Source organism: Poecile atricapillus, chromosome 8, assembly GCF_030490865.1.
Source record: "Poecile atricapillus isolate bPoeAtr1 chromosome 8, bPoeAtr1.hap1, whole genome shotgun sequence".
Taxonomy (NCBI): Eukaryota; Metazoa; Chordata; class Aves; order Passeriformes; family Paridae; genus Poecile; species Poecile atricapillus.
Window position 1 is genome coordinate 8711955 of NC_081256.1, and position 27685 is coordinate 8739639.

Sequence of the window (27685 nt, forward strand, 5' to 3'; positions counted from 1 at the left end):
TCACTGTTCCTGCATTTATTTACCTGAACAAAAGCATCACATCAAGGCTTAGGTCAGTCATAAATACTCCAGGCTTTTCCTAGAGAGATCACTAGAAACAACCCACTTTAAAACACATTTAAGCACTCCTTTCACTTCTTTGAGACAATCAAGTTTACTGTGGTCACTCCTCAGACCATGCTATGTCTTTAAAAAGGGAACATTTTCCAAGCACAGAAGTCAGTACAGCACTGCAAGGTCGATATACTTACTGTAGGTAGCTTTTAGAGGATGACAAATTAATACAGAAAATTACATGAAATACTCAAATACTTTGACACTGTGTGGAGAACATGACAAGGGTCAAAATAAAGGACAGCAAATGAGAAAAACACAGACTGTTCTGCAAACTTTGAGATTTTATATAGACCTACAGAACTACTGTCACAGAGATGCTATGGATTTACAGGATAAACTCCTGCACAGCTTACACAGAAATCAAACCACCTGCTTTGTTTAAAACCAAACTGCATGTTTCAAACATGGTTTGATTCCAGATAATCAGTAAGAGGAAGAAAAGTCAGAAGCCCTAAGAAGGCCACAAAGTGCATAAGAAGTCATTCTTAAAATAAAGCCATTGCACATGATGCACAGTTCAAGTGTACTGAAGTACCACACTGGAAGAGCTGAGAGCACAGTTCTGTCCATGCCAGTGTAGCAGCATTTATATGGTGGAGAAAGCTATTGACCTCAATTTATAAATGATCATCTTCCTCACAAGGATAATGGATGCAGACTGAGAAGATACCTGTCTGGAAAGCTGTAAAACTTCCTGTAACATTAAACTGCTTGACACTCCAGTTGTATGATTTTGGAAAAATCTGTAAATTATGATGGAATAAACCAGCTAAGCCTCACTGCTGAATAAAAGGCATTATTTTGCAATTGGCTTACAGAACAAAACCAATGCCTGAATAATCAGACAATATGGAGGACAACATTATAGCTCAGTACACAGGCTCAAGATGACAGAAGTGATAAAGCAATTATCAGCGGGAATGCTTTCAAGAAAATATCATTTACAGTTTCTCCATCCTTCTGCACAGAGCCTGTCTGCACTGACAGGATCTATCATAACTTCAACTGGTTTCTGCTGTTTACTCTAGCCACAGTGATATGTGTTCTCCCCCAGTACTCCCATATAAATATTGGTAATCCAAGGCAGGATTTGCCAGATATTTAAGGGTAATACAGCTTGTGCTTAGGCAGCATGAAACTATGAGTGAATCCTGTCTTCACAAATGGGAGGCTGGACTAGTTGAGATTTGTCATCACAAATCTTAAAAAGGCTATAAAGTAGCATTCAGCAACTTCTTCCTTAAACAGGTTGGCAAGGAAAACTGATGATACAGGACAATGTTTCATAGGCCTCTCTCACTTAAGAAAAGTTCCAGAAAAGAAGGAGGATGATGCAGCAGGACCAGAAGTCCACATACACCAACATTAACAGACTGATAACCTGAAGAACTGAACAATCAGACCCTCTCTCACTAACCTACAACACTGCTCAAATGTCAAGGGAAAAAAAACCAAAAACAATCAAAACCAAAAAGCTACAACAGGTATCACCTTTTGTAGTGAAGAAATAACTGTTCTGGGTCCCTGCACCATATTTTTTCTTGAGGTAGCAATATGGAAAACTTTACACACTTACCACTACCTCAGTCTCTTTATGAATCTTCAGAGCAACTAAACAGAAGTTTCAGGTATAGAAAGCTATCAAAGTATTGTCTTGCCCATTCCTCCAACAGGTTACTGTGCAGTAAAACAGAACAAAAATTATGTAGTTGAGAGCAATCACGAAGAGGTAATGGACTGCCCAGGACCATATTTCATGTCCCTTCCCGCACCCACCAGGTCTCTGAAGATGACTCAATGGCTTTGTCTAGATTAACAGATGAAAAGAATAATTCTGAATTAAGAGATGTATGAAGGCATTCCCTAAGGGCCAGTTCCCATTTGTCACATTGACATGAGACCACACAATAAAGGCAGCAAAATTATTCAGAGTTGCCCACAATCAACCTTCTGTTTTATCCACAGCTGCTTGTTCCTGATACAACGTTCCTTTTGCCCACCACATTGGCATTGACATTCAGTGGTCCACTCCAGTCTTTCTATCTTCCACCTTCTTCCATTTTGTCACACTGCTATCCATCAAGTAAGTAGACTACAACTTCATAGGTGGACATCATGATAGCCGTGTTTGGAATCTGTCTGATCAGGTGTGTAGTTAAACCTCGGTAGAGGGAGCCATACCCTTCCTCTCGCACAAGCAAAGAGAGTGTCTGGAAGAAAGATCTGTATTTTGTTCCCTCTTCTCTTAGTCTTGTTCGTACAACCTCTGTACAAAGAAAATCAGTGGAAAAAAAAGAAAAATTGAGTGGTTACATTCACCACTTTTCATTATTTTTCCCAGCAACTGATGAGGGATTTTTACACAAAAATACCCCTCCCCAAGTTCTCAATCTCACAACTCCTTTGTAAAAAAAGGAGGAGGAAGACAACCAGAGTAGCAAACCAAATATGTGTAAGAGGAGAGAAAGTATTAGGTATTTGACTAAACAAGGCAAGTTGATTTGCTTAGCTACAATCCAGAAGAGGACTGTTGCTTGGGCTTACATTTTAGCTCAGAAGTTGACATTAGTTCAGTACTCAGTTCATTAACAAACAAAGAAACTACTTTGCAGGAAGATCAAGTGCACCTGACACACAAACTAGACAGCCTGTTTCCTAGAAGGGGGACAAGAACTTGCTGGCACATTACGGAAAATTGCTAAGTATATGGAAAGATTCCAACTGAAAAAGCACCTCTTTGAGTACCTTGGGCCATACCCTGGCAAATCCCTTGGCAAAATAAACATTGCCTAAGAAAAGGTCATGCTGGATATCCACTGTAAAGCACTTCCATTTCTGAATACTATACTCAGGTTGACCTGCTAAGTCTGCTCTTTAGACAGAAAAATATTTCTTGAGCAAGTAAACCAAAGTTGGCTACAGATCTCACAGAGAAGACTCCCTCTGATGGATCTGACTCAGGGTCTCAGCTGCACATGTCCCACTTACCATGGGGATACGCTATTGATGTTGCACACGTTTTGGAAGTGGCAGCAGCCATCATCATTCGAACAAAGTCCGATGCTTCTTTTGCTGATTCATCCTCATTGCCCATGGCAGAAGCAGTCTTATACTCCAGTAATTTTTTCTTAATACTCTCATAAATGACAAAGTGAATAACAGTCTCAGATATGCCAGCGTAGGATGCAGACATTCCCCGGTAAAAGCCTTTAAAACCATCCAAGCGATAAACTTTGCGGACACACTCAAAAGCGCTCATTCGCTTTTCTCCACGATTCCTAAAAATGAGAAAACAAGTCCAAATATCAACTGGTGCAACCAGTGAGACTGAAAAATAATTAAACAGGTTTGTAGTGATGAGAAGACTTAGGAAGCACCCAACACTGATTCTGAGGGGCTCCAAGGGGCTCCAGTCTCAAAGGCCTTGAGCACTAAACACAGGTAAAGCATTACACACAATCCAAGCCAAACTTCACACAGGGACTAAAGAAAAAGTATCACAGAAAAACACTGAGCAGCTTTAGGCCTCCCCAACTCTCATGCAATAAAGGACTAAACTGCTTGGAAACAGACTCCCAAATGGGCTATCCATGTCAGTGATTCATGAGAAAAATGACCATTTCCTTAGGCGTAATGGATTTGCCCTAATTGTTGCCTCAATAAAGAGCTCCACAGCTCTCAGCATTACAGCTCTTGGCAAACAACTGGCACAGCAACCAGTGCAACACCGGGACCTGTTACTTAACTGAACTAAGCCACTGCTGATGTGAAGGAAAATGCTCATTAGACATACCTGTTTCAAGAAGCATTTGGCAAATGAAGTTTTATTCCCATTTTGAGCTCACAGAATTGAGTTGTGCATACTGAAGTAGTTGGAATAAGGTACACAACTATGTAAACCCATGACAACCCTGTATGAGATGTGCTTCACTACAGCTGCCAAGTGCAGGCACATGGATTGTGCCAGCAGAGGTCTCAGTGAGCAAGTCACAGAATAAAACAGCCTTCTAAGGAGTTATGGTAACTCATATGGACACATCATATGGCATCATACCAGTCTCTCCCTATAGGTTTAAATAGATGGGAATACAGAGTTCTGTCTTCCTATTTGCATAAAATTCTACTTTCATTACAACTTTCAAAACAAATCACTTCTAGTGTAGTCAATTCTATGGTAAGCCCAAACAATTTATTGACTATCCCATATTAGGACAATTGCTGTTTCTATTCATGAAAGAAGTCTTTCCCTTTTTATAGGCTAGAACTACCCCTTAGCCACAATAAAAAAAATCCTGAGGATGTTTAAAGCCTTTTTCTAAACATATGCTAGAATACTGAATCCATATTTCAGGAATGTTTAGCTCAACATTTAAAGAGAACATGTTACTGAATGAAAATGTAAGCATATGGTTGGCAGAACATGATTTTAATGAAACTATTAACCTTGTAATTTATTCCAGATTTGCTGGTCAGTCTACTACAGTGCCTGAAGCATGTCTCAGAATGGATTAAAAAAGAGAAGTGATAGTATAATTTCTAGAGAGACCAGCAACAACTTTCCAAATCTGAAATGTTAAATGTTTAAGAATTCATTCTATTTCAGAATGCAGAACAGATTCACAACACTTGAGTACAATCTTGTCACAGCAGTGAGATTTCATATTGTCACTTTACCTCGCATCAAGCTGTAACCGTGTCTTTACCAACCAAATGGGATTAGTTGTTGTGATTGCAGTAAAGCCTAAAAAATGTAAAAATAACAAAATTAGATGTGATAATATCACAAGAACAACTGCATCTAAGTTCCAAACGCACACAGTTAAGGTACAGTGGATGCAAAAACTCGGACTATACTGATTTGCTGAAGTCCCCATTTTACTGACACTTTGTGAATCCATACAGCCAATGAGCACTTAGATTGTTTCTTAATTTTACATTAATATTGAGTAAGTTTGAGTTTTATCAAGTGATGCCCCATATAAAAAAAGCCAAATTAAGTACAGTTCTCTGCCTATCTAATACCAACCCTGTTCTGACACCACAGAACAGCAATGCCAACTAGACAAGTATCAGCCAATTGGGCAAAAAAGTCAATAAGAATGCATTGCAGAGACAGCAGTAGCAATTTGAGATGCTATACCAGATTGCCTCAATTTACTTTGTTACCTGAAATACAATCCGAGTTTAAAAGCATGCAGACTGAATAAATACTACTTTTGGTGCAGTTAAAAGGCATTTATTACTGTAAATTAAGAGACCTTTTAATAATGAACTATAAAGAGCAGTTATATTTGAATGCTAATCTTTTATTTAGTAGTCAAAGCAGAGATTGTTGGCTGGCCTTGGAATACTTTTACAAGCATATGAGTGTTTAAATTGTTAAAGTAAATACTATGATTTCTAACTATTCAGACAGACAGCCACTACTCAGGCTTGCATAAAGGCTAAGGGTTAAAGCTTTGATTTTCAGTCCATTAAAGAGAACAGAAGAAAAAGAAAAAAGGAAACAAAAAAGAAAAAAGGAAAAAAGAAAAAAAAAGAAGTAAGAATCACTCTTACTTCTGCACAACTGTGGAGAGAGAGAGAGAGAGAAAAAGCAGAGTGAAAGGCAGCTCTGAAAAAAAAATAAAAAATAAATCATCTCAAGCTGTAACACCACACATGCACCATCAATGAGGTGTCACATCTGCAGGAGAGAATAGGAAAAGGAAAAAGCTGGAACATGGCCAGGCAAGAGATGATAAATTTAGACACTTGCTCTCTAAGTGACACACGTGGCTGGTATATAACTACAAAGACATACTGCCCTCCTGCAAGGGGATGGACTGGGTGTGTGGGGAAGGACAGAGTTACCTTGTTCAGTGCATGGCTGGGGCACAGTACTTATCCAGAAACAGGCTATTGATAAGTTTGTTTATCAGATCAGTAACAGCTCACAGAAATAGATTTAGCAGAACTGGTTGCATACGTTACTCCTGTTCAATTACAATCTAGGTTTACATTGCACACAAAGGTCTGCAATACTCAGAAATGCCAGGGGATCTTAACTGTTCTGTTTGATCTGTGCCCACCCCCAAAGCTTAAACAGGTCATTACGGTTTATAGTATGGCTTGAAAATTAGGTCAAGTTCTAAAACCAAATTAACAGATTTGGCAGTGACTAAGACTGAGCTGGTTTTCTCCAAAAGAATAAAAACAGATGGAGGCTTCTGTTCGATTTTCTGATTAAACACATTTTTAAACTAACTCCAACTTCTTAACTAAGCAGCTTCCTGTGGTAGATAATAAAGGTTTGGAGTTGGCTTTCTTTTTTTCTGATTCACTACTCATTTTTCCTATATCTCAGTACTTATATAACCTTCATATGATGGAGTGAAACCCTAACAAGCCAAGAGTTTTATATCTCTATTCTATGGAGATAAATAATGATGTAAAAACTCAAAGCACTGGGCAACTATTCTGCCATAAGGCATGGGATGTTTTGAAAACACCACATGTGCAAAACAGGCTCTGTAGCTCAAGTAGCCATAGCCTGTCTGACCTGTCACAATGTCATAGGAACTCCACTGATTCCAATAGCATTGGAGCCTGAGCTCAATTACACTGAAAGGAAACTTCATTCTTACATGTTTTTATTTCCTTACACTGTCACTAATAAAGTTTTGTTTGACTTCCAATCAGAATCCTTCTGGCATGAAGTGCACTAGGAAAATGCACAGAACTGCAACAAAGGCTTTGAAGTAAGGTGGGAGAAAATCACTCACTTTCCCTACCAACACATCTTCCAGGAAAGACTTCTCTAAAAACCAAAATTAGTTCTTCAGTCTCTCCTAGTTCTCAATTACAAGTGAACAAAGCTAAAAAGCCTTCTGCATTCCTATTTAAGTTGCACATTTTGGAATTTTGTAACTCTTCGACTGTAACACACAGTCTTTTGCCCTCATATTCAACTCGAAGTAAGGGTGTCTGCAAATCCTGAATCTGGAACAGGTAAGTTGTAGGTACAGGCACTGGCTGAGTGACTGTGACTGCACTCACCCATTGCAGCAGCCTGATACTTCTAGGCTGACTGGGAAGAGTATAATGGAAATTTCCAATGAAAAGTGGTTGGCACAGGATGCAGCCCCTACTCTACTCAGAAATGCACTCGTGGGGTCACTCTAAGCATTATTTAAATGCAGCACCTCCAACCATAGGATCAGACACCCAGCAACACGGCCAATATTTTTCCCCATGGCTGTCAGAGACCTAAGTTGACAGTTCAAACCAAAGTTTTCAAATGAAAGGGCCTTCAATAATTCAGGTTTCAAGATGAGATGACTACAGGTCAATTCTTACAGCTAAAGTAGCAAATGCAGTAAGTGAAGAAGCAAAATGAATTAAGAATTGAGTGATGCTGACACCAAGGAAAGCTCTCCAAAACATGAACCATAACATTTGGGATCCTTGAGAAGTTTGACTTTTAAATACAGAAAATCTGTAGCAAAAAAGTATTTATTAAAACCAACTTTAGGGGCTTTCAACAACTGCCATGAAGCTCCATAGTTTCCTTTTTTCTTTTTAAAAGCCTCAATGATCTTTATAATACTTTACAATGCCTATCAAGGTGTTGTACCCTCAAGAAAGATCTCAGATTCCTGACAAGTACAGATAAATTTGGCAATACTACAAACTCCTGTAGTTTTATTTTATTGTATCCTGGTTTCCTACAGAATTATCTCAATCTACTTTTTCAGCTATCCCAGCTACTGACAGGTAAGATCCCAGGTATTCCTATTATGCATCATATTTCAAAGGACAGGGTTGGTGCTTTTTAATCTATAAGCCAATGTAATTGATACAGACATATGTGAACATGGAATGATGAATTAAAATTTAAAAGTAATAAAATAAAAACAAACCAAAAGAGTAAACAGAAAAGAGACAGCAAGGATTATACACACATATTAAAAAAGACAAAGAAAAGAGGTCTTTGAAATAAATGTGACAACAGAGAATATCAGCTGCAGTATTTTAAAGGCAGCTCTGGAAGACTGGGGAAAAAAAACCCAAAATGCCTTGTTTAACCCAGTAGGGGCTTTCAGTTAGCCAGAGCTAAGTACAGTAGCAGCTCTCAGTGAAAGGTATTTCCTACCTTTCCCTGAATGGCACAGGAAAACAAAAAAAAAAAATCACTCTAAATAGAGTTAAGGAAAAGTGATGCACAATGCACATCACCTGAGTTCAAGCTACAAGTGTCTTCCCCTTACGTTGTTTATTCAATAGATATCACAAACCCAATGTGTGGTTCTTACACTAGAGGCTGCAAGAGACGCTCAGTTCAGTACTCACGAGGTTTAAGTTAGTCCATATTGCTGCAGGAAGTGACCTGCGGAGGGGGAGCATGAGATGACACGATCTCACTCTTTTCACGGGAGAAATGTACAGTAAATGCCTAAAATAGACACAGGCTTTTCTGTATCATAACAACAAGCAGTGACCTCATCAGACACAAGTGTACAAATCGAATCCCAGCGGAAGGATTTGTCAATTAGTTATTGGGAAATCTAACTGTTTGCAAGTCAAAGTTTAGGAAAAAAAGAAAGAAAAATAATCAAAACAGGCCACAGATATTAAAATAGATGTGTAAAATGCACTGAGTACTGAAATTTCTGCTCATTTGCAGCAGTTTAATTTTATACCTCCATATACTTACCTATATAGCAAATTTACAAGTGTACCCTCCTCCTTCCCCACTCCCTTGAAAATATTATTCACTAAAGCTAGCCTAGTCTTGGGACAGAAAAGATGCCTTATGAAATCCAGCTTTCTAAGATGAGTGAACTAAATATGCATTTTATTTGGTATGAATTAACTGTGTACATAGCACTAAAAACTTACAAAGTAATCTATTTCTAAGTAATAAAGTGGTCCCAATTATTTTTTAATAAATAAATATTAATAATAAAAAAAATCTGCATTTAGGTTGGTTTGCAAGTAAAGTTCTAGAAAAAACAGCAACAGCATACAAGGCAAAGTAGTTTTGAAGCAGATTTGCAACCATGTTGTCTGATTGAGGCTGTGAATCATTATAAAAGCAAACAAGAAAGCCATACAGGAATCAAGTATCTCATTCAGTTCTCTACAGCTTTTCTTCTCTGTGGTGAGAGAGACTGAGTGCAATGAAAAGGCAGAGTTCATAGTGAATCTGAGAATTTAGCCTAACTTGGAAATGTCCAGAAATCAACTCTCTTCACACAAGAAAATACTCAATGTTGTAGCAAGCTCAGTTATATGCCGTGCCCTAGTTTGCAAAAAGAGAACCACAATATGCTGAGGAGTAAGCAAAAAGGATTGCTGAGTACTTCTCCATGTCAACACAGATATTTTAGGTATGAAGGGGATGTGCTTTATATGCTGGAAACTAGCACAGCAAGAAGACAGTATTAATTTCTGTTTGCATAAGGCATCAGTTACTAATATGTAGATACTTCACCCTCAGTAGAAGAATATTAAAACCATATATATTTTGAGAATGAAGAATCAGGCCTAAAACCACCACCAACAAAAATGCTTCAAATACTACAGCTTTTTACTCCCAAAAACACCATGTACATAAAACAATCCTTATTTAACAATGACATCAGTCTAGCCTGAGACATGTATTAGCACATGATTCAAATAAACAGAATTTAAAATAGACTAAAATTCAGTATTTGCAGTACTTTCATAAAATAATGTTACAATTTTTTTTAATGTACTTTTACATCATTACCGTGTTTTGCAACCTACAGGAAAAGATTTGTATGTGCAAATCCCACTTCATGCTAATTAGGTATTAAACTTTATGAAATAGAAAGGTCATATCCAAAAAAACCACCAACCCACCAAAAAACCACCAACAAAACGACAACCCTCATTTAAGACTGAATTACTCAATTCCTTACTGAAACCAATGGCAGCTGAAAAAGAAAAACACCAATACTGATTATTTTTTTGCTAATTCAGAAGTTTAATTTCCACCTTGACAATTCTGAAATCTTAGGTTCCAAAGCAAATATTGCAATGGTCTTCTGTATTAACCTGTCAACCAAATAAAAGCTCACATTTGATCTTGTCCTTGTTATTTTGCCATTTCTTTAAGGTGATTTGTATTATATAGCAATACAAACCTTGCAGGTAAAACTGTTAATAGCTGGTTTAAGTGCATTTTCTGAAATATATTAGAATTACAAAAACAAGGTTAGCACATTCCCAAGAAAGTACTGGTAATTTTAACTGCAGAGTCCTTTTCATATATCAGAATAACCAGAAAAGAGAATTGAAATGTTGTTTGTCAAAGAACCTGAGAATTTCTGTACTGTACAGTGCCAAGACCTATGGTGTGAGTCTGTGCTGAGCATTCTGTTTCACTGACTGTGGTTCAGAAATACAACTGCAGAACCTGTGAAGTATGAGAAAGTTAACAGCCTCAAGAGCTGTTCAACGTTAAAACCTGCACACAAAAGTAAAAAAAGGCAAACAGCAATTAAGGCTCAAATCCATTTCCCCAGTCCACTGCAGCTGTATGTACAAATGCACAATGCAAACCTTCTGGAAGGGAAGCAGCTACAGAGCTCCATGACAAACAGCCTGAGGCTGCAAGCACTCAGGAAAAGGCACTGCAGCACATCTCCATAAATGTGCTTTACAGAATGAGGGCAGGAACTTCCAAAGATGAGGAACACTCAGAATCTTGTCTGCAGCACTGAACGAGATGCACAAGTTGTCTTCAATTGAGGACTGACTTGTTTATATCGCCCACGCTTCTCTGTGCCCCCAAATTAAGGGCATGTTTTATTCCCTTGACAAGGACCTGAACACCCTTCATCTTTTCTGATGCAATTAACTGATTAGGATGAACTCTTCATTAAATCCCCTTCCATCTCATTCCCTCTGCTGTTCACCTACAAACAAAAACACACTTCTGGATGATAAAAAACCAAACACTGCATCATCCTTGTTTGACTTGGGCAAAATAAAAGAGCTCTTCTTATACCTTAAAGATTGAAAACTGCCTCAACATTTCATGTGCCAGAGATGAACATTAGTGTCATTTAGGTATAAATCTAATCTCACTTATATTTTATACACTAAATAAAATCTCCATGTGACAGATTATTAGCAAGCATTAAATAGAAAACTAATCCTATTTCTTATTCTGACATCACACCTTCATCAGTCCATTCCTGATTGCTGGGACTCACATTCTATGGACTGGTTGTAAAATTTGACAGGACTTAGAAACTTCAACAACTAAATTGTCAGAATTCATCTGCAAAGTGCCCATGGCCTATAAAAACACCTGAACATTTGTTTTTGTGCAGGAAAGGCACAGGCAACAATAGATAAAGTGTTGCCAACCCATATTTTGATTTTCTCAGCGAGAGTCCATGACCATAACTCAGCTCAGTTGCCTTTAACTCCCCCTTGTTAATGATCCCAAAGCACGGAATACACAAATCAAGCAACAGATATTTGTAGCTGCTAAAATACACCAAAGTTACACTGCAGATATAAAATACAAATTATTTCTACAGAGATGGAAATACATGAAAACTATGAAAAATCTGCTCTTCTCTGACTCTTTAGTGGTAGAGCAAACTTCTCATAGACTGGTATATGAGCAAAGGAGGGGAGAGTGTTACATATAATTAACACAAATAACCGCAGGCACATTTCTGAAAGACAAAAATAAGTCAAACATACAAAGCCGTACCAGAAAGTGGTGGTAAAAAAACTGATTAGGAAGAATTAAACCAGAAGTCAAAGCAAACACTGTTTATAGCTTACAGAGCAACAAGTTTTGAAAGGCTACAAGTTTTTGACAGATTACATCTTTCATTTCACTTTCAAATTTACAACTGAAAAAGCAGGCATGCAGGTTTTCTAGAGAAGACTGCTCACACACACTGTTATTTATCACTTAGTGCAGTTTCATGCATATATTCACCAGAGAGCCTGTTTAATGAGAGGCCAAGGCAGATAACAACTAAAAAGACATAATTCAATTACTGAGCATGTTCTGTTTTGTTGGGGTTTTTTTTTTCCATATTTATTGTCACCTCTCATTTGCAGATATGACTGTAGGATGAAGCTAAAAAGTTACAGATCCTTACCTGCCACACCAGCTGAAATCATGTGTACCTGGGTAGAATCTGGATTGAAAATATTGTTCAGCTTTTCCTTGCAATTTGAGTAAGCAGCAAAATATATTGCTCTAAAATTAGAACAAAATCCAAGTTATGTTATGTTTTACATTTCAAAATCCTCAACAAGTAGTGCCATTAACTTCACTGACTGAAGATTATCTTGGGCTAAAACTTCCTTCCTCAGTAAAGAGCTACTCAAGGATTAACTCTTGCAAAGTAGTGGGACTATTCTCGGAATGGAAATGAAAAATCTAAACATGACACTTGAACTTTTTTTTCCATGCAACAGCTTCAATTACCAATTAGCAAGAGGATGAACATAAAAGAAAGAACAAAAAGTTTCAGTATTCTTCAACATTAATAATAGAACAAGCTTCTAATGGACTTAAACTCATTTCAACAGCAGGACAATTTGAAGAGCACTAACAAGTACGTGGCTTCTTAAAAACAAACAAATAAACAACATTCTTCTTACTATAGCATTTAAGATTTAAATGTTGATAACTTGATGTTATAATTATTTATACTCTAAATGTTAGAACAGCTGTGAAGATGTGATTCACATTTTGTTTCCAGGGTTCTGTATTTATAATAGACACTGATTTTTGTCTCTGAATACACCACGAAAAATGTTGTAAACTTGTGCTACAGAAATCTCGAAGCTGGTATCCAAACAAACCTAGACAAACTCAGCATCCAACTTCAATATATTATGAAAAATGGTTGGTTTTGCTCATTAAAGCTAAAAAACTTATTTTAAGCACATATAAACATCACATTTCAGGTTGTAACTCAGTTTTAAATCTACAGACACCCCTTTGCAAGAGAAAAAAAATAAATGTGTCACTTTTCCCAAGCAGAACATTAACCTCATTAGCTGTGCAAACATGTTTTTCTTTATTACAAAAAAGATAAAGTGCTTGCTTTATGGGCATAATTTCTAAAATGGAACCTGAACTCAGTTAAGTACACAGGGTGTGTTATGAAATATGCTTCTCTACAGCTTATTTAAACAAAGAGCTGATGTTAAATCCACTTAGCTAGTGCTTAATTGAAATGAAGTACTGGTTGAAGACAGAATCACCCAGAAGGAAATAAAGACGTGCTTATAAATAAGGTTTACACACTACATCAAGTGGACATTTTTGGTATGGTGGATGGGAGGCAGCAAGCTAAGTATTTCACCTAGGGGAAGAACCAGAGTGAAACAGAATATTTAACTGAAAAGAAATAGATTTTTTTTTTTTTCAACTGAGGCTATCCTTCATGGAGGATAGTCACTTACACAATGGATCCCATTCCTGGGTAAAAATTGCTATTAAAGTGATATCAATATTGAAGATTTGATAGAACAGACTGCACTAAAGCGCTGATATTCCATAGGTGTAAAGAACAAAAATGCTACTGTGTTTACTTCAGCTTTTCCAAAGAGCGGTGCTAAGTCAGTGATCAGAAAACACCTCCGATATTCCTAAATCCTTAAAAAATTTGCTAAAATAATCTAATTCCTTCATTACTTTTTTTTTCTTATTTATGCAGAGGATCTAAAGAACATTATCTCATCAGATCTCAAATTTAGTAATATTTTTCAGAAACATCCAAATGCCTCAGACCAAAAAAGTTAAGATACTTTCCAGCTGAGTGTGCAGGAGATAGGAATATTTTCTCTTCAAACAAAACAAATAAATAAACAAAAGCAGGGCACTAAGTCTAGGAAAGAATAAAACCTTTGTGGAATATATTCCCTCTGCATAAAGGTTCTTCTCTTAAACAGAAAAGAACAAAGTATGAGCCCAGAAACAACTTTAAGTATCCTTTTCCAGGCCTAAGGAATATATTACTTTTACAGGGTTTTGTCTCTATACTCTTCCCATGTATTCTTCTATTTTTGGACTGAACTTCAGCTAACAGTTCTATGTCAGGATAAATTCAGACTGGCATAACGTGCTTCTCTCTTTGCCTGCCAGCACCAGCTGAGGAGCTGGAGTATTTGTGCTTATGCAGAGCAACAAAAAACAGCACCACCACCGCCAAGTAGATCAGATTTACATCCTCAGTCCTGCACTGCCCCAGTACCCTCTGGAGACCTGCCCACTGATGGATCTGCTTTCTCTGGGAGAGCTCCTAGGTCTCTCATCCTACCCAGTGTCTTATCTTTTTTGAAGTTTCAGAACAGCCTTCCTCCTGGAAGGGAGCACCAGGCTGTGCTTCACGAAAACTCAGGAAGGAAGACCCAGTGTTTTGAGGCTACAATCACATAATTTCTTCCTGAAGATGATGGATTAACTGAAAGCTAAGTCTACCTTTGTATTTTCCAAGACCCAAACTTGTAGTTTACATGTGCAATTCCTTAAGAATTTTTCTTTTTAACTGAACAAAACTCTGCACAAGGGATAGCACACAATAATAAATACTATTACAATAGCACATGGGATAGGAAATGCTGAGAGAGCTGGAGCTCTGGAGTACATAAATGGTTCAATTGTTCAGGCAAAAAATTACCCCAGGAACCAAAGGTTACTTGCTGCTAATTAAGTATTTGCAACTGCAGATGCAAGATTTCTTTCAAATACACATTAAAGTGTGTAATTCCATACATGGAATTAGTGTATTCCATTTATTGTGCATGTTTGTACTTACCTGGAAGGAGCAACGCCAACTAAATTAGGACCCAGCCCTCTGAAGAGAGAACGAGGGCCTTCGTTTTGCAAGATCATCCTAGGAAACAAGACAACAATACTGGAACACTCAGAGCAAAATTAAGGAATGCACTAACCACCAAAACTACATCATGTGAAACACTTTCATAGTAACTGACAACAATACAGTGCTGACCACAAAAAAAACCCCAAATTAGTAATTTCCTAGCATCAGTGTAAAAAAATTACATTATTGCTCAACATACCATGAAAAACTATAAACTAAATATAGAAGTAAGACTTGAGATTTCAATACAGATTTAACATGTACAGGAACACATACACATGCAGAGTTGTCTGTTAGGAAGTTAAAGAAAGGGTCCTTGAATCAGGGAGAAAATACTAAGCCTGGAAATGTTCCCATTCATGTAGGTTGTAGATTGTTCAGGAGGCAAAAATACTTTATTCTACACTACATTCCTTTCACCACCCATCAGCTCCCAATGTTTGTGAACTTTTTTGAGTGGGAGGGTCAGAGAGCAAAGGGCAAGAGAGGAGAGGAGAGGAGAAGAGAGAGACTTCAGAAGTCCAGTTTCACTCAGTCACTGCTGTCTGAGAGCCACTCTGGAAGATGCTGCTCTACTGCCCATAACACCCAGCCAGGGACACCTTTGGCAATTCATTATTATCTCCACCTCTCAAAAAGAGAGAGACCTCAACATGGCTTTGCATGTGTTACCCCAGTGTGATTCCACACGACTCCCAACAGGACACTAAATTTCATGGCAGAAGTCTGTATGTGTAAGGCTGCTTTCCTATTTGTCCTGCCTTTCTCATACCCATAAAATGCTGAAATCTACAAAGTATTCAACTAGAAGCCCATTTTTAGCTTTATTCTTTAAGACATGGTGACTATTTTGACTATAGCAAAAGAAAGTTGAAAACTTCAGTGTGAGAAGAGACCCCTCCTAGAGGCTGGCAGGGATTTCCTCCTCTCAGTCCTGAGCTGCTGCCTGTGTACTCCTAACCAAGCACTGCTGCTGGGCTGTGGAGCCAGTGGTTTTTTGGCTTTTGACTCACTCCAGGGAAGACAATCCTTACTTGTCCATGCAAGGGAATTAACTGATGGTAACTGAGATAGGAATGTAACCCATACAGAGTCACAGCCACAGTAGAGTCCTCACCTCTCCTGTACCATGTGTACTATAAACACAGCTCAGGAAAGATTGCTTGGGTGGCAGCAGGTGTAACCTGCATTTGTGGAATTTACAGGGAAGCATGGGTGCAACTGGTGAGTTTAGACTTCAAATAAGGCATTATCAGTCTTTTTGTTTTGCAATACAGATCCCATGCAGTTGTGCATTTTAGGAACAGCTGAAGACTGTTATGCAGCAGGGTACCCTGGCACAGTAAGAGTCTATGCATTAATATTCAGTTCTAGTGAAATCAGTCTGCCCCACAATCTAGATGCTAATCACATTGGTATTTTAAAAAGTATGGTAGGACATGGGAGGAGAAACAAGGACTACCTGCATCCCATTACTGGAAATTGCTCTAGCAATTACTTTAGAACCAGATTTAAAGTTAAGAATTAACTACATTCCCAGATGCTACAAAACAAAACACTGTGCTTACTGATTTAGAAACACTGGCCAATGCACACAAATAGTTCTGTATATTTCTTCTTCAAAGAGCTATGCAGGTTAATGACAAGTCAATTACTCAATAAAGCAAACTACCCTTGTATAAATGGCCATTTTGTTTGGAATTTACTATCAGAACAAACAAGTGAAAGCAATCTATAGCACTGAAGGGGATTGCAAGCCTATTCTGACTTCGTGGTTCACCATTGCTCTGCTGCTGAATCAAACTGAAAGTTTACCTTTGCTTTCACTAGGAAAAAATAAACCAGTGGTTCTGCAGTTACCATTGCTATTTAGGAATACTGACATATAACGTGTCCAGCAACATCCCAGCTATTTGTCCATAACAAAAGATGCCTTTGAAGTCACCTCCACTGATGCTTAAGATGCAGAAGTGATTCTATAGCAGTCAGTTCATTGAAATTCTGACATAATTTGCCTGAATAACTCTGCATTTAGACTGGGAAATGTGAGCCTTGAGCATTGAATTTGCTATGACACAACCAAAGTCCGACAACTGAGTCAAAAAAATCTAATGACAGTGACAAAGGAATCCAGTTTTATTTCCCCAGTAAACAGCCCTAGTACCTTAACCAAGAGTAATTATGTCCTCCACCTATGTATTTTTATTATTACAATCCATTGCCATGAAATTTGGGATTTTTTCATATTTACTGTATTTTAAGAACGTGAAACCCAGGCTTTGCATCTCAGCCCTTTGATAATGGCCTGAAAGAAAATACATTGAAGCAAAGAACAAAAGCAGAAGAGACACATTCTTGAATTACAGATTCAAAACAGTGTGTGTAAGAGGGCAATTGTTAAAGACAAACTAATAAAACAAACAAGCCCCACCAATAAAGTCCATCATGGGCTACCTCTACCTCAGAATCTGCTTCCTGGGAATAAAAAGTTATTTTCAGTTTTAGGGATGCATTTAAAGCACAGCAGGCTTCTAGAAGAGAAGCATAACAAAAACATGTCTATTCAACCTGCTATTCATTGATATACATTTCTAAATGGAAAATAAATTCATAACCAAACATTCAGAAAGAAGCTGAAGCACTCTACTTCCATCAAGAGAAGCCAAGCAGATCTCCTTGTCAGTCACAATCCTAACCTTTCCTTCCCACATACCTATTCCCAACATGTTCACCCATCAGACCATCATGAAAAGGCTCTGAACCAAAACTTTCATAAGATTGATCTTCCATTCAAGGAGCTATTTGGGTACAGCCTCCATTTAACCAAATCCCATCCTCTAACCACATTAAATTTAAACCCTACACTTCATGTGCCAGAAGGGGCTCTTTACAAACTACTTCTTACTAATTAATTGAGAATAGAAGATAGAAGTTGTCAAGACTCAACCAACTTTCTAATGCAAGAAGCAGTAGCAGGTCCTTCCTGTAGGAAATCTCCCCTCACCCCTAAATACTGAAGGTAACTCCCCTCCCCTTAACTGGCTGAGTCCCCAGGGTGAAATGAACCCTTCCTGTGGGCCATACAAGCATTATAATTGTAACCTCACAACTTTCCTGCTGGCTCCTGAACTACACAAGCACTGCAAACAAGGAGAGGAAATGCAGCCCCTGTTCAGCGAGGCACTACACAAACAACACAGATCACTGCAAAAGCTGGCCTTAGCTATTTCTTACTAGCTCTAAAATAATGCTACTAGTCACACATTCACCAGAAGATATTCAAAGGCAAAAACTGTATGGGTGGTGAAAGATGAAACAGACTAAGAAACTGAGTTAATTTTAATTGTCTCCATATTCAGTAACTCCTATGATTTGAAGAAAAAATAGTTAAAAAAAAAAGTCTTATACTAGCGGTTTTCAGGATGAAAATGGGAGTCTGGCACTTAAGTGTTACAGTACTGCCAGTGAATTTTCAGGATGCAGTTTGGAGCTGCGAGTAGTACAAGATATATGTGCTCTGGCAACTTCAACATACCAGCTCAAGCACGTTCAAAAAATTAGAAACATAGTTAAAACATGAAAACATCAAAACATGGAAAGTCATCTCCTGGTAGCATCATAACAGACATAAGAGTCTGAATCTTTTATCCAGATTTTGACCTCCTTCCTCCCCAAAATGAACTCAAACCCTTGTGTCAGGTACACTCACTTCAGACAATGGAGAGGTCCAGGAGAAACTCTGGTTACTCGGTTGACGGTAGCACCAGTCACAGTGTTGAGATGAACTTCAGAGATGTAGAGAGTCACAGAGGAGGACTGCAGTCGTGTTTTTACAACTTCCAGCGGACATGTCAGAATTGCACCAACAGTACCTCCACATCTGCAAAGATAAACAGAATCACCACGTTTTTAACTGGAAAGAAACTGAAGGATACATTCACATAGAATTGACATTATAGTCAACACAGTCCCACTGCAAGAAGTGAAGAACCAATGGGAGCATGTGTGGCAATGACAGTTACTTGCCCTTGAAGGCGAACAAACAGTTAGCTTGCAAACCTCACAACAATAAGTGAAAATTTAAACAGACAAAATGTAGTGAAGGTGCATAGTACATGGTGTTCAAATCAGTTCTGGAAAGTAGCTCAGTAGATTAAATGTTTAACTTCTTATGGTAAATTTTACCTTTTTTTTTTTTAATGTTTAGTGCTCTCCTGACCACAAAAAAAGTGCCAAAAATTCTTAAGGGCAGAAAAGATTTATGCACTATGCACAGGACTACATGTAACAATCGGTAAAATCTGTGGTGTTGCAATTTATTCACATCTTCAAAAGTGTGATTGTATTTAGGTCATTGTACCACAAAAGCAGCAATGGTCCAAGTGCTTCCCAAGCTCTGCCCACTTCAGCAAGGCAGACCATGTACTGTAGAGCTGAACCTGCAAAGCCAGAAAAGTTCATGTGGCTGACCAGGCGAGGGCTTGCTGGGTTTGCTTCAGTCTGTCTCTTGCTCCTGAGAGCTAACTAAGGCAAGCCATGCACAGCTTGTGCTGACAGCAGTTCCTTATGTCCTGGTCAACCTCAGTGCAGCCAGGAACACACTGCCCTGCACAGCTCTGCTCAGAGCCTTCTTGGGCTTCTTCAGAACTCAGTTATTAATTCCTAGCTGTGACAATACAGCCTTGGAGGGAAAAATAGCAAGTCCACAAATTCTGAATTCCAAGACAGCCTCTTGAACCTTTTCAGAGATCAGTATTCTTAACATTGCTAAACACCCTTCTTAAAACTATGGCCAGGACACTAACTCCTTTAAAAAACAAAAATTTCAACCTGAAGAGCCAAACCTAGATTTCAGTTCAGGTATTAATGCTAACTATAGCTCAATTTGAAATCCACTAACACATAAATACAATTTGTACTAAAGTCAAAGGGCCCATATTTGCTTCCCCTAATAAATATATATAGTAACATATATAACTAGAAGTCAGCTATTCTTTTTCTAACACAAGAAGCTCAAACACCCCCAAACCCTTTAATAAGCTGTAAGCCTGTTCAAGTCTTTTAAAAACGTCTTCCAAAATGAAAAGGAGAGTTCAGTCCAAATTAGGAGTACTCGCTAAGACTCAAAATATCCTATAAATTTTCATAGGAGGGCAGCCTGATACCACAGAATACCAAAAATATAGCACTGCATCCTACAAACCTAATCTGTTTGTATGAAGTGAACAGAGAGTAGAGCTGCCAAGTAGAAGTTTGATGTTCACTTAACACTCCATTTAAACCCAGTGACCTAGAGATATCCTATTACTAAGCCAAAAGGCATCCTGTCCGTCCCTAGCTCCAACATTAGACTGAAGTCTATTATCTTGCAAGGTTTAACTGAGGAATGGTATCGAGTTTCTCTGCCAGTGTGGAAAAAAGCGTTATCACAGAGAGATGAAAGACAGTCTTTCAATGTGTGCTGCACACATGCAGTTACAGCCTGACACAGACATTAGAGCAGCCTGCTCTGAATGAGCAATTCACCTGCTTCTAACAGCAAGTTACAAATAGACTTATTTGAAAATTAAGAGTCGCAGAAAGAGTAGGTGTGCTAATATTTATTTTAGTCAGGATTGGAAACAGTAAGAGTCTGTAATGTGAAGGCTCAAGATATGAACAGCATGTGAGAAGCACAGGTAGGTCAGCTCCCAAAACAATTTGACATGAAGCTGCTGAAGCTCTAAAGCTCTGAGACAGAAAATTGTCTGTGTTTCCTGCAGTTCAAAACAGACCCCACTCCATGGTAACATGCCTGTGCAGGCAATGAAGGAAGTTGGCTTTAGAGTTTATTTCCTTTACTGCAACCCCTCCATTTCTGTTCTCCTTGAGGGTACTCTCTTAAAGACTTTTCTGCATTTGATTTTGGACAGATTACACAGTAACTTCTTTTCAAGCAACAGTAATCACAAGAGAAAGTACAAAGTATGAATTATATTAATAAGATAAATGCTATGGAAGTAGGGAAGAAATGAGGACAAAAAAAACTCAACTTGACCTGCATTCTTGAACAGGGCTTGGAGTCCTCGATTGCCCCCCACTACACCAGAGCAGAAAAATTTTCTAAAGTTGAAGATTAACGCTGACCTAGAGCACATGCCCTGCATGCTCCCCTGCACCACACCCAAATCACAAGGGATGCCTGACTGCAGCAGTTCTACCAGACATTCAGGGTGGATGGGTCAGACACCCTTCACTCAGCAGTGCATTACTGGGGAAGAGGGCTGATACACAGCTACTCCGTGCTTGCTGTTTTTGTCTACAGCAGGCACTGGTCAGTGACAGCCAGCAGATGTAAGAGCAGCCAGCACCATGTTCACATGCATCCTAAAGAAGCAGCAGATTCACCTGCCTCCCTTTAACAGCCTTTTCCTGCACCACATTATGCCATTCTAGTAATTTCAAATAATCAGCACCCTTGGCAGTTTCTTGGCAGTTGTGCTTCTTTGGTTAGGCTTTTTTTAAACAATTTAGGATGTTTCCACTGAACCCAAGAATATTTTCAGTGTTTTCCACTAACTATTAATAGTTTGAATTAAATTTCTTCTCTATCCCCAGTCTTCAAGATCTCAAATTTCTTCTTACAGCTGAAGAAAGCTGAGAAGTTTTACAGTGCTGTGTGGTTCTGTAATACGAGTCTTGGCAAAATCCCCAATTTCTACTTCTGTCAAAGTAACACATCACTTTTCCAGCACTCAGAAAGCCCCATATAATAAGAGACAACATCTGAAACTGAAGGAAATAAATGTCTTGATATGTTGAGGAACCAGAACCCTCTCAATGCTCACAAGATCCACCGAGTTTGAATTAAACTACTAAACAAAGGCATAATCCAGTAAGTACCCTGACTTGTCTACTTCACTTGACCTTTAAGATAAACATCTCGAGGCTTGACAAAAATCTGTTTATGAAAAACTGTCAATAAACAGAGCATGTGGGTAAACAAAGAAGAGAAACAATTCAAAAATATGCATTCCGTGCAAATAAGCAACTTGTAAGAAGCATAGCAGCTGTTCTGTTACAGCATCAATGACAGTGTATTTTACCTAGAAATGTATTTCCAGCCTCGCTTGTTTAACACACTACTGGGAATACCAGCAGAGACAGCTACATTTTTGTGCTTGAGTCCTGGCAGGTCATTAACAGCCAGCCACCAGCTCCAGCCTACAACAAGTGCTTTATAAACCGCCAGCAGTTTGCTGCCACCTTTCCTGCTCCCCTCCTCACTGGCTCAAATTAAGGGGAATACTTTTAGTTTGCGGTTTAACACAAATTAGGAGCTAGAACAGTTCAGAAAAACACTTTTTAACAGTTTGAAAAATATGAGATTTCTTCTCAATAACACTGGTGGGATTTTGTAAACAACTTCAGTATTTTCCACTACTGAAAACCACTCTGGGCTTGAGTTTCCCCAGTCACGCATGCACCAGGCCCCAACAAATATGACTTGTAGGAACATTTATTAATATGTAACTTTTTCTTCAGGATTAGATGAATTTCACCAACTAGAATACGTAGGTGAACAAACACACTCCTGCCGACACAGTGTTAATGGGAAGAAACTGAAGAACGGCAAGACCTGAGACAATCCTGTTTCTGAATATTTACTGCAATTTTTAATTTTTTTTTAATTCCTTGAGATGAATTTTACAAAAACAAAAGCCATGGCTGCTTAGTGCTAGTTTCAGATTCACCTTTCACAGTATTTGTAATCACAGCTTCAAAGACTTAAAGATAAACCTTGACCCTGTTATCTTGGGTCTACATCAACTCATGTATTTTACCAGCTACTTATCTTTCCTGTATGAAAATGAAAGTTCCATGCAAACACTGGCTGTCAAAAGAAACAGTAAGTAAACTGAACTCAAAATTCTGTCAAAAAAAAAAGTATCCAAGCCACTTGCAAACAGAACACCTTTTTATCTCTTCATCACTTACTGCAAATTCAGGTCCCAAGTCTATCAGCAGCTCCATGGAGATGTCTTACAACCAGAGTAACTTTCACAGCAACAGAGCTGCAGCTTTGGATATTACCTGTATAATATCAGTCTTTAGAAAGAATATAACGGCTTTAGCAAATCCAGCTTTCAGAAACAGCATTCATTAATCCTGAATTTTCAGCATTTTTCTGGTATAATACTGTTCAATTTGAGCACTAGCAGCCACAAAACCTTAATCATTTTACTCACCGATTATGTTTTTTTGCTGAAACTTAGAAACCATTAAGTTAAGCTCACATCCATAAACTACAAATACTAATCAAATGAACAGTATAAAAAGAAAATCCCCTGATGTGCTGCCACATAGAAACTTACAAGTGAAAACAGGAAAAACATCACCAGGGGATCAAGCATCACTGGGTTCCATTATCCAAAATAAACATCAACATGAACAGTGTAGCTTCTATTAGGAGCCAGGGTAAATCAATATTTACAATAACATTTGTATTAAGTAAAAACAGCTCAAAGCATTTAGAAAAAAATATGAGAAAAATACCAGTGGCACAGTTTCTCAAGTACTGACAGCAATTTTCATGCAACTTAGTAACCCCATGGAGCAAGCCACAAGCTTTAAACAAACACTCTTATTTCACACATAATGTATCTGAATATAAAAATAACCTCAGTTTTGGACAGAAAGGCACTAACCTCCTTCTCACTTGTTCTGAAATACATCTAGGGTTATGCCACGAATGTATTTTAGGGCAGAGAGGGGCTGCGTGTTTGGCAACTCAGTTATGGCTCAAGTGGCTGTTTCCTAAAAGGGCGTAAAAAAGCCGCCGTCCTCACAATACCTGCTATGCACTATTAACAATCATCTGAAATCAGATAAGCCCAAGAGTCTCTTACCTTTACTTCATACATTTCAACAGTGTCTGATCTTGCTGAGAATTCAAACACTTACGTTAAATACATTTTCTGCACCTTAACCATTTTAGCCTCTGTAGGGATTTGCTAAGAACCTCTGTCAGACAGAGTGATTACAGTTACAGATCAATTTGAGGCAGTTCTAGGATCAAGATAAATAAAGAATCTCCTCCCTATACTTCCTCACGCATCAGAAAACAGTCAAATTTCTGCAAGAAACACCAAGAGTGAAGAAAATAAGCAAACCTGAGACTATCCAACTGTGAACTTAGGAAAGCAGGTGTCCATCTCCTGACCCAAATCCCTCCTATTGCTGAGGAAACAACACTCATGCAAGTTCACTGCTCTAGTGGAAGTTTGTATGATACACAATTACTGTCGTAAGCTTTTTGGAAATGAAGAATAAATCATGAAAACCTGAACACTATTTTTGTAGCCAACACCTGAATTTTCACTGTATGGTTGCAAGCCAGTACATCCAAAACATATTAATCTTTCCTATAAAGCCAAACATTAACGTTTTTTACTGCGACTCTAACAACTAAAAAAGCAACTGTAACTTACTACTTGAACTAAAAATGTTAATCGACATCCTATATTTGAATCACATGACTTTTTAATTTAAGAATGAAGAATGTTCAACTGCATCCTTGGTTTCGAATAAAAGCACCTGAGTTTATACTACCAACATAATGTCTACAGTGACAAGTTGACTAAGTGGGGGAAAAAGAGAGGATACACAAAAAAGCCCCATACAGCCTAGGAAGCTACAGAGAAACCCCAGGATAGCCCCACTTACGTTACTAAACCAGCAATTTCATCTGTCAAAGTTTCATTATAGAAAGCAGGAACTGGAGAATGAACTTAAACACCTTAAAAAACCCCAACAAAGAAAGAAAACCCCAACACGCCAGCCGACAGAGATAACCATGTTGTTTCCATGGAGGTTCTGGTGCAACTTAAATGCAAACCAAGCTACAACGCTTCCTTCCTCTCAGTTTTACTGTAGACTAGAAGTCACTCAGGTGATCTGTAGTGCACCATGCTTGCAAAGTCATGAGATGACCCCAAAAAACTCTTCTACTGCAAAACGTGACCAAATACACAGTGTTAGCCTGGCTGAACTGAGGTTACAGGAAACATGTGGCTCACACTCAGCCTTTTCCTCACAGCATAACCCCTGACCCAGCTGGCCAGCACTTACCCATCGACCAGACTGCTCTGCAATAAATAGGAATGAGCAAGCTGAGCTGAACAATCCTCATCTGGTCTCAAGTTTCAGGTTTATAAACCTGTTTCTGACATAATGCACAATTCTGCTCAGTAATCTTTCCCATGCATAGCTGCCAAGCTGAAGGGCTACAACCAGACACCACTCACAGGATCCTTTGGGCTGGAAGGGACCTCTGCAGATCATATTGTCTAACGTCCTTGTCAAGATAGGGTCACCTGGAACAGGTAACACAGGAACATGCCCAGGTGGGTTTAGAATGTCTCCAGAGAGGGAAACCCCACAACCTCCCTGGGCAGACTGTTGCAGTGCTCTGTCACCCTCAATATCAAGAGGCTCTTCCTCACATTGATGTGAAACCTCTTGTGTTTTAGTTTATGGCCTCTGCTCATTATCTTGTTGCTGGGCACCACTGAAAAAAGTCTGGCACCTCTTTGAGATATTCATATGCATTAAAGAGATCCCCTCTCAGTCTTTTCTCCAGACTCGACCAGAAGTCAGGCCCAGCTCCCCCAGTATGTTATCATAACACAGATGCTCCAGACCCCTCATCATATTTGTAGCCATCTACTGGACCCTTTCCAGAAGCTTCTGATCGTCCTTGAGCTCCTTCTATTGCTTTTCTGAATGCTTACAAGGATGCAAAGTCTGAAGAAAACAGTACACACTACTGCATCTTGGGCCTCCTGCTGCATAACTGATCTTCTCTTAAACAGGGTGCAAGAAATCAAGGTGATGAAAAAGTCCCCATGCAGGCACTACATCAGGTGTACAATACTTCAAAGTGTGTCCTAAGTGGAGGAAGTACTGACATGTATCCAAGTCACTCAGACTTGCTCAGGATCAAGACACTATTTTTCCACCTCAATCCAGAAGCGGTAAGCTCATTTTTGTCCGTGAGGAGCACAAAGAGAAGTCACAGCTTCAAGCTCTCTCATGGGATGCAAGGTGTATTCTCTCACTTCTGTACAGTCATGCTCACTACCCAAATACACTATTACAATCAAGCCCATCAGGACCTCCAGCTTTCCCTTTTAGGCTGAGTGCCCTTCCTACCCTGCCCCTGGAAGAACCACAGGCTTCAGACATACAGCCCATATATTCTGAAACCTAAAAACATACATTTTGAAACTTCATTAATAGCTGTGAAGGTACGAAAGTTACCTCAAGCCTAACTAAGGCTACACCTTTTATTTCTGGACATATTCTCCCCTCCCATTTCTTCTGCCTCTGTGGTTGGAGAGCTGCATGACCGTGTCAAAGCCCCGCAGGGAAGCGCAGCGCACACTGGAGCGTTACAAGGCACTGCATGGACACAGCGGCGCTCGGACACGAGCGTGACCAGCGGGGCATTCCCAGCCCGCGAAGCCGCCAGGCGAGTCCCGGCAGCCTCTCCGTACAGCGGGGAGCCCACGCATAGCGGGCCCTGCGTGCTTCTCCACGAAAACGTCGGATAAGGGACAAACCCGGGAACGGCGATCAGAGAGCGGGGACTGGTTTTACGGGAAGCCTCCACCCCCGCCTCCCCAAGGGCCCGCGTTCCACCCGTGACACAACGCAACACCCGGGGCCGGGCCCGACCGCGCGCAGCGGGCCCGGAAGGGCCTCAGGGCACGGGGCGGGAAGCAGAGCGCGGCCCCGTCTCTCCTCCTCACGGTCCCTCGGGCACAGAGCAGCGGGGCAGCTCCCCACAGCCCGATCGAGATGTCCCCAGGCAGCCGTTCCAGGCCGCCCCCGCCTCCAGGCCAGCCAGCAGCGGGCACAGGAGCGGGGCCAGACCCGCAGCCCAGGGAGGAGAAGAGGAGAACGGGAAAGCGCAGGAGCAGTGCCCGGGGCTTCACCTACCCGCCGGCAAAGAGATGCACCAGGGTGTCTCTTTGGCTCATCCTCGTCGCCTGCAACCGGGCGGGACGAACGAGGCCGGGCGCTTCCGCCCCACACTCACGGCGCCTCTGTGGCAGGGCTCAGCATAAATACGGGCGGGCCGGCTCCGCCTCCCGCTGCCGGCGGGGCTCCGCAGGCACCCGGGCCGCGGCTTCCTGTGAGGGAAGGGGCCGGGCCGGGCCCGCCCCTCGCCGCGGCCGCTACCGCACCGAAAGTGCGAGGCTATGAATATGCATAAATGAATATGCAATGAACCTCCGCAAACAGAGCTCGCTATTGGCTGCGACAGCGTGACGTCACGCAGGCACCGTTCCCGCCTCGTGAATATGCAACGAACCTCCTCGCCCCCAATTAAACAGAGGCCGCTATTGGCTGTGGCATCTGACGTCACGCGTGCGGTGTCTCATAATGTCGGGAGAGCGGCTGTGGCGCGGCGTGTGGGGCGGCAATGTCGCCTGTGTGGGGCCCCTGTGGCGGGCCTGTCCCTGATATTCCAGAGCTGTCTGGACACAGTGCTGTTCCCTGTGCTCTGGGGTCACCCCGCCTGAGCAGGGAGGTGGGACCAGATGCCCCACTGTGCTCCCTTCCAACCTGGCACCTTCTGTTACTCCCGCAGCTGCTGGGGCTGGGGAGGTCACAACCAGCAAGGCTGGAAAATGTAGGGAAAAGGG

At 40.1% G+C, this 27685-nt stretch overlaps 1 protein-coding gene across 1 annotated transcript; it reads right to left on the reverse strand.

The window, feature by feature from the left end:
• On the reverse strand, window positions 1-27169 carry SLC25A36 (solute carrier family 25 member 36). Its single transcript, XM_058843868.1, has 7 exons — window positions 26976-27169; window positions 18703-18873; window positions 14928-15005; window positions 12255-12355; window positions 4792-4858; window positions 3106-3395; window positions 1-2383 (listed from the first exon to the last, which is right to left on the reverse strand). The coding sequence occupies exons 1-7, from the start codon at window positions 27014-27016 to the stop codon at window positions 2190-2192; spliced, it is 942 nt and encodes a 313-aa protein (XP_058699851.1). The 5' UTR covers window positions 27017-27169; the 3' UTR covers window positions 1-2189.
• Between the last annotated feature and the right edge of the window lie 516 nt (window positions 27170-27685).